This window comes from Camelus ferus, chromosome 13 (assembly GCF_009834535.1).
Source record: "Camelus ferus isolate YT-003-E chromosome 13, BCGSAC_Cfer_1.0, whole genome shotgun sequence".
NCBI classification, from domain to species: Eukaryota; Metazoa; Chordata; class Mammalia; order Artiodactyla; family Camelidae; genus Camelus; species Camelus ferus.
In genome coordinates this window covers 45,881,300-45,893,560 of record NC_045708.1, presented here as the reverse complement: position 1 = coordinate 45,893,560, position 12,261 = coordinate 45,881,300, and the positions used below count along the sequence as shown (strand labels likewise).

General features: G+C 48.6%; 1 protein-coding gene across 5 annotated transcripts in view; it reads left to right on the top strand.

The window, feature by feature from the left end:
• The window catches only part of KANK4 (KN motif and ankyrin repeat domains 4), an 81,431-nt gene that overhangs the window by 51,096 nt on the left and 18,074 nt on the right, over nucleotides 1–12,261 (top strand). For all 5 annotated transcript variants that reach the window (XR_004325103.1, XM_032494439.1, XM_032494438.1 and 2 more), the window contains 2 exons: nucleotides 4,622–4,764; nucleotides 8,989–9,189. Coding sequence is in view for 4 of the 5 variants with exons in the window: in XM_032494439.1 (XP_032350330.1) it covers nucleotides 4,622–4,764; nucleotides 8,989–9,189 (344 nt within the window). In the remaining variant the exon portion in view is untranslated. The remainder of the gene's footprint in view (nucleotides 1–4,621; nucleotides 4,765–8,988; nucleotides 9,190–12,261) is intronic.

The window sequence follows — 12,261 nt, the reverse complement described above, 5'->3', positions numbered from 1 at the left end:
CACTGGCTACCACCAGGGGTGCCAAGGTGAGCTCAGTATGAGCCCTCTGCTTCCCAGGAGCTGATAGCCTGATTGTCTGGATGGAGCAGGGTGATGGCTCACAAGAGAGAGGTACAGCATGTGATTTCAGGACTCAAAAGAAGTGAGACAATATCTTGTTTGGAGAGCAGGGAAGGTGCACTGCAATGGGTAGTTTCCGGCAGACAGAGAAAAGTCCCAGGCCGGTGAAGGAAATGTCCAAGAAGAAAGAAGATCATTCCCACTGGGTCAGATGCTGTGTGGTGGTGTCTCTGAAGGATGATGCCTCGGGTTGGCGGGTTTGGGAAGGGATCACAGGTGACTTTGGAAACAGTTGTTTCAAGGGGTTGTTGGGAGGAGTCCAGATTGCAGAGGCTAAAGGAGTGGCATGCATGGGCCAGGGAAGGCAGTGATACAGCGGAGTGGCTGAAGAAGGCAGAAGAGCTTGTGGAGTTACTTTTGTGTGTTGAAGGATAGAGGAGACCTGAATATGTTTGTTGGCTGAGAAGAAGAATCCGAGAGAGAGAGACACAGAGAGAGACAGAGACAGACAGGGAAACAGAGACAAAGAAAGAGAGCGAGATTAAAGATACTAAGGCGAGAAGATGCTTGATGAGCAAGGTGCTGGAGGTGCTAGAAGAACCTGAAATCCGCAGCAGAGGCAGCAGAGGTCAGCCTAGGAAAGCTTCTGGAATGTTTATTCCTCTGAGATGGAAGCAAAGGGAAGGGAGGGTGGGTGAAGGTTCAGAGAGATGTTGGAGAGGGAAGGGAAGTGAGCATTAGGTTCTTAGTTGTTTGAAGTCTGGAGGGAAGGCAGACTCTTCCCTCTGGTGGAGAATCATTGCAAATGGCCCGAATCTTCTCAGGCACTGGGAAGGGGGGTTAACAGTCAAAGAACTACGTGTCTGCCGAGATGACACCACAGGGCTTACAGTGGAGTTTCCGTAGAGTGTGTGACGACATCAAGCAGCCTGGGAGTGACGGTTTGGACAGGGGCAGGATGGGACTGACTGAAGGTGTGTGGATCCCAGTCGAATGTCATTAATGAGTTTAGGGAGGGTGTATGAGGAATATCTAGGAGGGTACCTCGAAGAGGCATAAAACCCCCAAGGACCTCCGCAGATTAGGCCATCTGCTAGGCATCTGGCACCTGAGATCCCATTTAATCTTCATAATAATCCTATTACGAGGATGGTTATCCCTGTTTTATGGATGATGAAAGTCAGGCACTCAGAAAGTCAACAGATGTGCTCCGGATCACACGATGACTAAGTGTGTTGCTGGGGTTTGAAGTCCGATGCCATGGCATCCAGGAATCGGCATGTGCTAGATCTGTAACCCTGATTTAGGAGGCTGGAGGGGAAGTTTAACAGGCATCAGGAAGTCTGAATTCCACATCCCACTGCTTTCCCCCAAATTGGATCTTGTCCCTGGGGCTCAAGTCCCTCCCACTGAACGGAAGGCAGCTCCTCAGCCCGGCCTTCAGGGATGCTCTGCTCTCTCTGCACCACTATGCAAACTCCTCTCTTCCACTCCAGCCACGTGGCCCCACACTCACCACACTCATTCCCTCCTCGGGACCTCTGCATTTTCTTCCTGTCTGGACCCTTTTCCATGAAGCTCTTCTCATGACTGGCTCCATCTTATCATTCAAGTCACAGCTCAGATGCCACCTCAGAAGGCTTCCTGGTGACTCCATCTGCAGTGGCTGGCCATCTCTCTAGCAGAACACCCTGTGTCTTTCTGTGGATGATCTTGACTTGTCACTTCTATCTGAGTTCTAACAGAACGCACTGAAGTTAACCAAGGGAGGCTGTGTTCTCTCTCGTTCCTTTCAGTCTCCCCGGCACCGAGACCAGGTCCTGGCTCATGGTGGGTGAAATTATTTGTTAGATGAATTAGTGGATGGATGACTCCTGGGAGCTAGGTTGAACTCTAGTAAACTTCCATGCTGTAAAATTCCATTAAGCAGCCTTGAGGCTCTTCACCTGCATGGACAGGTGATGTCCATAATGACAGCCTAAAGGTCTTTCTGCCTCCCACATCATCAGGGCAAGGGGAAGTTACAATTCTAACATTTTCCATGGATTCATGGATACCATAAAAGTGGTAGCTCAACTGAGAAAGGTGCGGAATTAAAGGAGCGTGCCTCTGTGTTCCGTCTGCTGTGTTCAGTGTTGGGGCCTTTCATTTGAGAACACGAGTGACAACGCCCACTGCTTTTTGAGTGCCTTCTCCAGCGCAGACGCAGAGCTGCCCTGCCATGTGAAGCAGGTATGTAATGCATTTTCTAAGTGAGATAACTGAGGCTCAGAGAGGTCAGGCGATATGGTCAAGGTCACAGAGCCAGCAGGTAGCTAAGCCAGAATTCCAACCATAATCTGTCATCCTCCCAATCTGGGCTTTTTCTGCTACTCCAAACTAGGTTCCACGGACCCCATGAGGCTTAGGAGCACCTATCATGTGCACAACAAATCTAAAGATTCGTAATGTAGCACCTTCATCTCTAGGTAGCTCACAGACTTGGAGCCTGCTAGAAGTCCTCCAGGCCAGCTTTGATTTGGTTGTTATAAATTTCTGCTGATGTTTTCTGAGAATCCAGTCAATATTCGTCAACCTTAAAATGGATTGGAAGTTCTTCCCTTTAACATGCTGAAACAGCTATATAGCCACAAGCATAAAGAATGAAGTGGGGCTGGGGAGATGGTCTGCAAGTGCCATTCCTTTCCCTCCCTGCAGAAGGGGTGTTGAGGAGGACAGATCCGTCCCACTCCAAACTGGGCTCCCTTCCCAGCCAGTTGCGAAGCATCCAGAAAGCCCATTACAAACCATAAAGGGCTGCACAGAAGTGACTCATCATTACTGAGACTAGAGCCACAGGTGCACCTCCACCAGCTCAGTCCTTGATGATGCATCCTCTATTTTTTTTTCTTTTTTTTTGCCAGGACACCCCTGCAGAGGGGGAAGCTTGCTGAGTTGGAGGATGCTCAGTCAAGAGCCTTCCTCTTGCCTCCAGGGAGGGTTGGTTTGCTCCCTGGAGCTGCTCAGAAGCATCTACTGTGAAAGCCCCTGGGGAGGAGCTCGTCCTCACTCCACTGAGTTATAGGTCAAGTTCCTGAAGAGAGTATAGAGAATCATAACATGAGGCTCGTTTACACCTCTTAAAAGCAAAATAAAATAGTCATGGGGTGAAAATGTGAAAGCCTTTAACAAGGCAATGCAAACATTCCCATCTTTTTCAGGACAGAGCCGTGGGGTGACGCATAGAGTCATCACTCGGCTTCCACAGCCCAGCTGGTCATGATGCTCAGAGAGGCTTTAGGAAGAAAATTGCTGATCAATGAGCCCAACTAGTTTTCTGTATCCACTGGCATCCTGGTCTTACTATGATCATTTCTGAAAAATTGGTTGTGGTGGGGTGGAGGGAACGTCAGACAAAGATTGGGTTTTTTCTTCTTCCTGCAGAACTTATAAGAAACCCTAACTGACATTTTGTGATAAACCAGATTTGTTACAATGAATATCCATGTCTTCATGAGCAAAGTAATAAGGACATAAAGACAAAAATACCATTCTGGACAGTAATAGTAATAGCAGTTAACACTTATTGAGTGTTATTATGTGCTAGGTTCTGTTCTAAGTGCTTTTAATACATTAACTCAGTAAGTGTCACAGTAACCTTGTGGGTTCTGTTATTATCCCCATTTTTCAGAAGCAGTGCTAAGAAAGTCTCAGACTAGCTCTGCTGAGATAGTTTTATTATTGTCCAAAAGACACACACAGATTTTTCCCACAAGCATCAGTACAGGGAAGATTGGGTTTTCCACATAGCACCACCCATTAGAGGTGGGATCCTCCAGACAACAGATAACAGGCTGATGGTCTCCTGCATCTCCTTTGGTGGAGAGGGATATGAGTTACAAAATAGAAATCTCTTTTGAGTTCTTATTTAATACTTTATCTTTTTTAAATGCCAGTTTTTCATTCCATTGTGAAATGTATATTAATTGCTTTGATATAAAAATTTATGGAGAGTTTTTCCCGCTCATTTTTCAAATGAGATGGTTATTCCTGGAAGATTTCCTGTCTATCCCATGGCATTTCTCATGTCCCCTGGTACATTGCACGAGATATCACTAGGCCTTTGAAAAGGACCTACAACCACAGCCAGTGACTCAAGAGCTACAGACACAGAGCAAACCTCAAGTGCACGGCAGTGGGTGATGTGAGGCCACCTGAGTGGTGTGTTCTAGAGCCGGACAGACCTGAGTCCTGGTCTCACCTTTTCTTACTTGGGCAGTTGATGTAGCTTCACTGACCTTCAGGGTCCTCATCTGTAAAATGGGGACAATGTGCTTTGGTTTAGGAAATAAAGTCAAGGTCATTGGCCCCCTTGGTCATCTCTGACTCTGCTGTGGACCTTTCTTGCTGGGTATCCTCAGAAAAGTGGCCAATGTTAAAGACTGCTAAAAATGTAGAATATAGGTTGCACCGCTGAGAAAGGACTGCTCTATTCCATGGCCCTTGAGTCGTCAGGCAGTGTCCCACTGAACAGGCTTCCAGCCCCTCGGGAGCTGTTCCAGCCTCTGTGCGTCTCTTGCAGGTGTCTGCAGCGTGGACCATCAGAACAGAGCTGGCTACACCGCCGTGATGATCACTCCCTTGGCTTCTGCAGAGACCGATGAAGACATGGCTGTCGTCTGGAAGCTCTTAAGAGAAGGAAATGTGAACATCCAAGCTACTCAGGTAGGAGCTGTGAACATGATCTCCTCTTTAATGGATGTGGGCACATCCCAGTTTTATTATGCCAGTCAGGTGAGAAATTCTGTGCAGATCCATCCTTTTTAACTCGAGAAGGCTGGGCCCTGCAAATGTCATCTGTCCAAAGCCTGAACTCTTGGTTTCCTCAAAGCCTCCTGAGACCCAGACAGGCTGGGACAGAGGTCAATGAGCTTGTAATCTGTGTCTGAGTCTGGAACTGGGCAAATTCCATCTGGGCAAACTCCTCAAACTGAACGTTCCCACAGTGAGCATCTTGAGAAGTCATTTGCTAGTTAGCTGCTCTAGGAAGCCCCTGCGGGTGATCCACCTTGATCACGAGTTACGGAGCAGTTCAGAGGGCTAGGGCATCCCTGTTGAGCTTCTGGGCTCTTCTACATGAGAACACAGAGCAGGGATGTGAGCCTTAGCCAGGAGGGCTTGGAGTTAGACAGGCTCCATATGGAACAATGGGAACACCTCAAAAGGCCACTTGCCCGTCTTTACCCAGTAGGAGAGCAAGTAGAGTGCATTCATCTCTCCTTTTCCCCCAAGTGATCATAGATGCAGCCTAACTCTCAAGAACTAGGAAGGGTCTGAGATTTTACTCTACCTTAAAGCTAATAAGGTAGCCTGCCGCAGTGTCATGGATGCTGACAGAGGACACAGGGACAAAGGACAGTATATCACTCACAGCAGCAACAGTAGTCACAGCATTGGTATTTACACCACTTCCCAATTCCCAGTTCCCAGCTGGCGGTATGAGGAGCGCTGGATCCCTGAGCCCAGAGTGGGTTGTGTTACTGGAGAGGAACCCTGGGCTTAGGAAACCTGAATCTTTTATCCTGGATAGTAAGCATGTCTGCCATCTGTGCTGGAGGAGACTCTCTGTCTCCCAAGGCTGTTCACTGTACATACATCCTTAAAAAGACAGCGTAGAACAAAAGGCCAGAGAGCATCTCACTCACAAGATGTGCAGAAATCCAAGAGACTTGTAGAAAATTGTCCTCCAATGATACATTTAACTCCACTTTCCACTGCCACCCCAAAGTGACTGCAGACAGTAGCCTAACCTGATGGCAGTCACTTGTCACACTTCACATAGTAGCAATCCTGTTGATGGCAGGCAACAGACACTTGTAGCTTACTTTTTGGTTTTCAAAGTATTTTCACCCACCTATAGCCCCTAGTCCATAGGATTCAATAAAGCTGTTTTCATATTAAATAATGTTTAATTAAATAGGCATTTAAAATATTTTTTTCTAAATTGGCCCTCTTGAGGGGGAAATGCTCACTAATGATCAAAATCAATGCCCTTCTCTTAATTGGCAGAACATACAAACAGCTCATAGAACTCAATAACAAAAAACAACCCAATTAAAAATGGCTGCACACCTAAACAAATGTGTCTCCAATTAAGACATACAGAAGGCCCACAGGCATGTGAAAAAATGCTCAACATCACTGATTACCCACAAAACACAAGTCCAGATTACAGTGAGGTCTCACTTCACACCAGTCAGAATGGACATCATTCAAAAGTCCACAAATAATAAATGCGGGAGAGGGTGTGGAGAAAAGGGAACCCTCCTACACTGCTGGTGGGAATGTAGTTTGGTGCAACCACTATGGAAAACAGTATGGAGATTCCTTAAAAAACTGAAAATAGACTTAACCTATGATCCAGCAATCCCACTCCTGAGCACATAAGTGGAGAAAACTCTAATTCAAAAAGATACATGCACCCTAATGTTCATAGCAGCACTATTTACAATAGCCAAGACATGGAGGCAACCTTAATGTCCATCAACAGATGACTGGATAAAGAAGCTGTGGTATATTTATACAGTGGAACACTACTCAACCATAAAAAAGAATAAAATAATGCCATTTGCAGCACATGGATGAGTCTTGAGATCATCATTCTAAGTGAAGTAAGCCAGAAAGAGAAAGAAAAATACCATATGATATCACTTACATGTGGAATCTAAAAAAAAATGACACAAATGAGCTTATTTGCAAAACAGAAATAGACTCACAGACTCAAAAACAAACTTATGGCTACCAGGGGGGAAGGGGGCAGGGGTGGAGGGACAAATTGGGAGTTTGGGATTTGCAGATACTAACTACTATATATAAAATAGATAAACAAGGTCCTACTGTACAGCACAGTAATACCTTGTAATAACCTATAATGAAAAAGAATATGAAAAGGAATATACACATATAACTGAATCACTATGCTGTATGCCAGAAATTAATACAACATTGTAAACTGACTATACTTCAATTAAAAACAAAACAATGCTCTTCTTATAGAAGAGAAACCGATGCTCTAGGAGAGTAAGGGACGCATCCCAGGTCACCAAGGAGGGATGGCAATTCATGCTGCCGCTGCTCCCTTCAGCTCCCTCTGGGGTCTTTACATAGGAAGAGAGCTGCAGGTACTGAGTTAAATAGGAGAAGTCGGGAGGCCGGGACTTTCCTGGGCTAAGCTGCTATGTCTCTCTGTATCTCCAGGGTCAGCGCTGTGCCTGTCCTGTAGCAGCTCTCTGTAAATGGTTGTTGAATTAAATTGTATAGAACTGGACCAGGAGGGAGGTGAGGAAGGAAGGGCCCCCAAGTCAGGCAGGGGGCAGACAGGAAGACATCTGCATATGTCATCTGTCTTTAATACCACTCGGAGAGAGGAGTCTGGAGGGAAATGTATGGTCTGGTTAGTGCGGTAAACAAGCATTACCTCAGGGCTGAGTATAAGCAAACCGAAGAGCAAACAGGCTTCTCTGGAAAGATCTGTCTGCGTTCCAGAGAAGTGGGGAACCGGGACACCTAATGATACATTCCCACATCCTGGGATGGTCAGGCATTGTCTGTAATGCTCATAATGACAGTAACAGCCGACACTTACGCAGCATTTGTGACCCACTCGGGTCTCACACTAACCCCATAAGGCAGGTAGTATCATTAAGCATTGATATTCTACCAGATCAGAAAAAGTCACCAAGAGGTTAACTTGTCCGGAACCACCTAAGTAGTATGGCAGAGCCAGGGCTTTTCTGGTGACAACCCCCTTTCTTTTCTCTAAGCCCCAGCGCTCTGGGCAGGGAAGCATAATCCATCAGTGACTGCAGATTGGAGCTTTAATCAGTGAACACATCAGCCAACATGTTCTATGTGTAAGACACGGTGCTCAGAGTCCCAGGGGATCTTAAAGGAGGGGAAGCATAGTCCTTGCCTCGTTCTCACAACCTTACAAAGCCTGGCCCATCAGAGATGCCTGGGACCAGGAGAGAACTGGGAGAAATACATAATCAAGTCGTATGAGAGGACTACGTATATACAGGAAAATCAATGAGAAATGATGGTCAATTTGTAATCAGAAAAATTACTGCCACACAGTATTATATTCACATCCTTTATCTCATTTGATTTTCACCAAAGCCCTGTGAGGGATACAGGACAGATCATGGTCATATTAATTTTTGAGAAAAGAAAGACGAAGATTCAGGGACGACAAGTGACGTGGCCTGGGTCACACACTAGGAAACAGGAGGACCAGAGTTTGGTCTCGCTTTCTGAGTCTAACCCCTTGCCTCATGCACTGATGAGCACAGGGATGTGAAAGATTGTTGTCAATGGCTATGGACTAGAAATGACCCCAGGACCATGCCAACAGGGACCTTGTTGAGACAAGAGCGTTCTGGGTGTCATTAAATGGAAAATACCAGGGGCGTTAAGAGCAGCCCAAGTCTTCCTTGGGGAAGTTAGGCTGGGAGAGGCCATAAGAAGCCATGGTACTAAAGCTTTCAACCCTTCATTTTTTCCATCATTCAACATTTATCAGCCCATACTTGGTGCTAGGTCCTGAAGAGACAGAGATGAAAAAGATTTAGTCCCTGCCCTCAAAGATGTCACAGTCCATGAGAAAGAGAGAGACTGACAGGTTGCAATACCAAATGGCAAGTGCTGTGTTTTGAACCCTGTGCCTGGAGGGTCAGTAGAGGGCATTAGAAAGGATGTAGCATTTGACTAGCATCTGGGGAAAGGAGTAGGAGTTTGCCAGGTGGAGGAGGATGTGTTGCATACCAAGGGCAGAAGGAGATTCAGATCAACTGTCACTTTCCAGAGAAGTCTTTCCTGGTCACACTCAGGCTACAGAGGGGGCACCTCCCATCAGCCCGACCTCACCGCGCCCCTGTGCCCTGTGTGCAGGGAGGCCAGACTGCTCTGATGCTGGGAGTCAGCCACGACAGGGAGGACATGGTCCAAGCGCTGCTGAGCTGCCAGGCAGATGTCAACCTGCAGGACCATGATGGATCATCAGCCCTCATGCTGGCCTGTCGCCATGGCAACGTCGACATGGTGCGGCTGCTCCTGGCACACCCGGCCTGCGACAGCAGCCTAGCCAACAAGGTGAGACTTATGGGCGATTAACAAGTGGGTGTTTCACTTCCCTTTCTGAATAGTGCCTTGCCAGCCGGCAGAATTCAAGAAACCACATGGCAGTAGCAACAGAGTCAACCTCATGAGGCTGTCGTGGGATTTAAATGAGAGGACCCACGTAAATGCCAGGAGCCTTGGGTCTGGGAAAGCCAAAACCCAAGCCTCTCACACCATCCTGAGGGAATGTGTGGAGGCCTGGCCTTGGCCCTGAACCACATCTGGTCACGGCAACAGCAGCATGTGGGCCTTGAGGCAGCAGCTTGGACAGGAAAGCTCCGCTGTGCACGTGGATTCCTGAAAGGCTGGATGAAGGAGCCAAGTGAAAGTTATGTCCACTCTTGGACAGGGACCCACCTTACAGGGTGGTCCATTTCATCAAGCCGCCCTGCTTGAAGATGTGTTGCCAGAATCGTGCTCCTGGTAAGGTGGTGGTGGTGGTGGTGGTGGTGATGAGGTAGCTATAATGGTAATCTGTGTCCTGTGCTGGCTCCGTGCCAGGTACTGTACCCGGCATTTACCCCACACCATCTCGTTTAAATCCACAACCACTTTATGAGGTAGATGCTCATGAGGAAATGGAGGCACTGAGTGGTTAAGTAACGTACCCAAGATCACACAGCTAGTGGAACCAGCTCCATCCAACTTCTGATTATTCAGAGGAACTAACTCTTTCCCTGCATTGCCTCATGAATCCTCACAGTAACCCAGTGAGGTAGACACGGTGATCCCTGTCTTGTGCTGATAAGGAAATTGAGCCCTGGAGAGTTCATGTGGCTGTCATAAGGTCACAAGATAGAGCCCTGGGGAGTTCATGTGGCTGCCATAAGGTCACAAGCTGCTGACTCGTGGAGCAAGGATTCAAGCCCAGGTCTGACTCCTTAATGCTGGCACTAGAATGCTTTAAACAGACATCTCTGTATTTTCTTAACATCCACAGTTCAAAAGGAACAAAGGCCTGGGGAGATAAAGAGAGTCCCCTCCATGCCCAGGTTCAGCCCCTCTCACCAGGCCACAGCTGAACACCCTGCCTTTGCTCCCTTAGTGATCCAAGCTGCTCAGAAACTCACACCACACCCAGGCAGCGTCTTCAGGTCCCTTGAACCCCAGCCCTACCCAAAGCCACTTCTGTAATCATTAGAGAGCACAGAGTCTCTTTAAATGCATGTGGAAACAGTGGTGGGCTCTGGAAATAAGAGCCTTCTTTCCCCTGTTTCCAAACATGATACAGTCAGACAAAGGCTCTGTGTTAGTGAGCTCCCTGGGGCAGAAGGCGGGTGGCCCCTTCACCTGGAACAGGTCCAGGGCCCTCTTAGGAGTGAGCACTACAGCTGGCCCGGGGAGGCCTGAAGGGGCAGGCCGTGTGGGACACGGGTGGGACGCGGGTGGGAGCAGGAGTTTTGAAGTCCCTGGTTAGCGGAGACAATCGGGCAGTGGGTGTGAGAGCGTCTCCTGGAGTGTGCCACCAAGTGGAGGACTCAGTGGCTGCTCTCGGGAGGTAGAGGAAGAGCCACAGCGGACAGGTCCTTCGTATTTCAAACAAATCAAGTGATTGTTAGATGCGTGGATTTTAAAATTTGACTGTGTGCCTTCGGGCAGGTCGCCTACCACCCTGAATCTCTGTTCGTCTGTAAATGAGGATAGTAACAGACCAGACCTAAATACAGTAACGTTTGTCAAGCCCGTTTGACATTTAGGAGGCGCTCTGTGGGTACCTGTCCTAGTTGCAAGTAGGTGAACTGAGATAACAAACAGGAAGCAGCTGCCGCGTGAATGAGTAGGGACCTTGGTGTTTGCAGGCAGTGTCTGGAGGGAGTCGGGAGGATGTCTGGAGTTAGGGGAGCCAATCAGAGAAGAAGGGAGAAGTGGCTCTCATTTGGGGGTGATTTTGCCCTCCAGGGGAGATTCAGCAATGTCTGGAGACATTTTTATTTGTCTTAAGTGTGTGTGGGGAGAGGCCATGGATGCTGCTGAACATCCTACAGTGGGCAGGAACACTGAAGAATTACAAATTTTCTGGCCCAACATGTCAAGAGTGCCGCAGCTGAGAAACCCTGATGTGAGAGAGTGCTGAAGCCCAGGGGGGACAGAAGCCATCCCAGTCAAGTGCTGGATCAGGAAGAGACAGATCAGGGTTGAGGACCCGGCTGGCTGCAGTTTGGGGCGGGGCTGGAAGCCTGGGAAGTAGGAACTGGGCAGCTAGGTGGGAGATGGTGTCAGAATCCTGCCCTAAGGGAAGGCGGATGGGTGTCAGAATCCTGCCCTAAGGGAAGGGTTAGGGGATGCCCAGCAAGCATAGGGGTGCCTCTGCAGTGCAGGCAGCAGGCCCACAGGAGGTTCTAGACCCTGCTCACAGCCCAGTCACCTGCTGCCTTCTGGGACAGGGCTGACTCAGGAGTCACACCCAAATTTCCCAAGTGAATCGGGCGAGGTGTTTCAGTGGGAGAGGGGGACAGCTGACGGGGCCCTAGCAAACAGCAAGCCCTGTGCCTCCAGCTTCGCGTTGAGGGGTGAGCTCCAGCCCGAATCACGATCACCGTCTCGTCTCAATGATCACTTTCCTGTGGAAACTCAGATGTTCCCTTGGAAAACTGAGAGAAGTCGTGTCCTGAAAGTGGTTTTTCTCATCCTACCAGCAGTTACAGGTTGCTGTAAGTGTAGAACCCACAACAGCCAGCAGGGTCCTTTCCGTGGGTTTAGAAGGTAATTTGAGAAATCAGTCACCCAGCCCCTCGCGGCTGCCAGAGCGTCAGGGACCAGGAGGTAGTGGTGAGGACCGAGCCCTGGTCCCCGAGGCTCACCCACTGCAGGGCTTGTTCTGTTGGTGCCTCCACAGCACCCATCAAATCGAGAGCTGCTTGAAGACAGAGACTTGCCTTTCTCGTCTCTGCCTGGTCTGTAGTGGCTTCTTCGTGAGTTCTCGTCGTATTGAGAGACAGCCCCCGCCCACCACACAGACACGCAGATGCACACGCACACAGGTGTGCCGGCTGCCTGAGCCCCTTCTGTCTCCCCAGGCCTGCGGTGCTGCCGAGCAGGGACTTG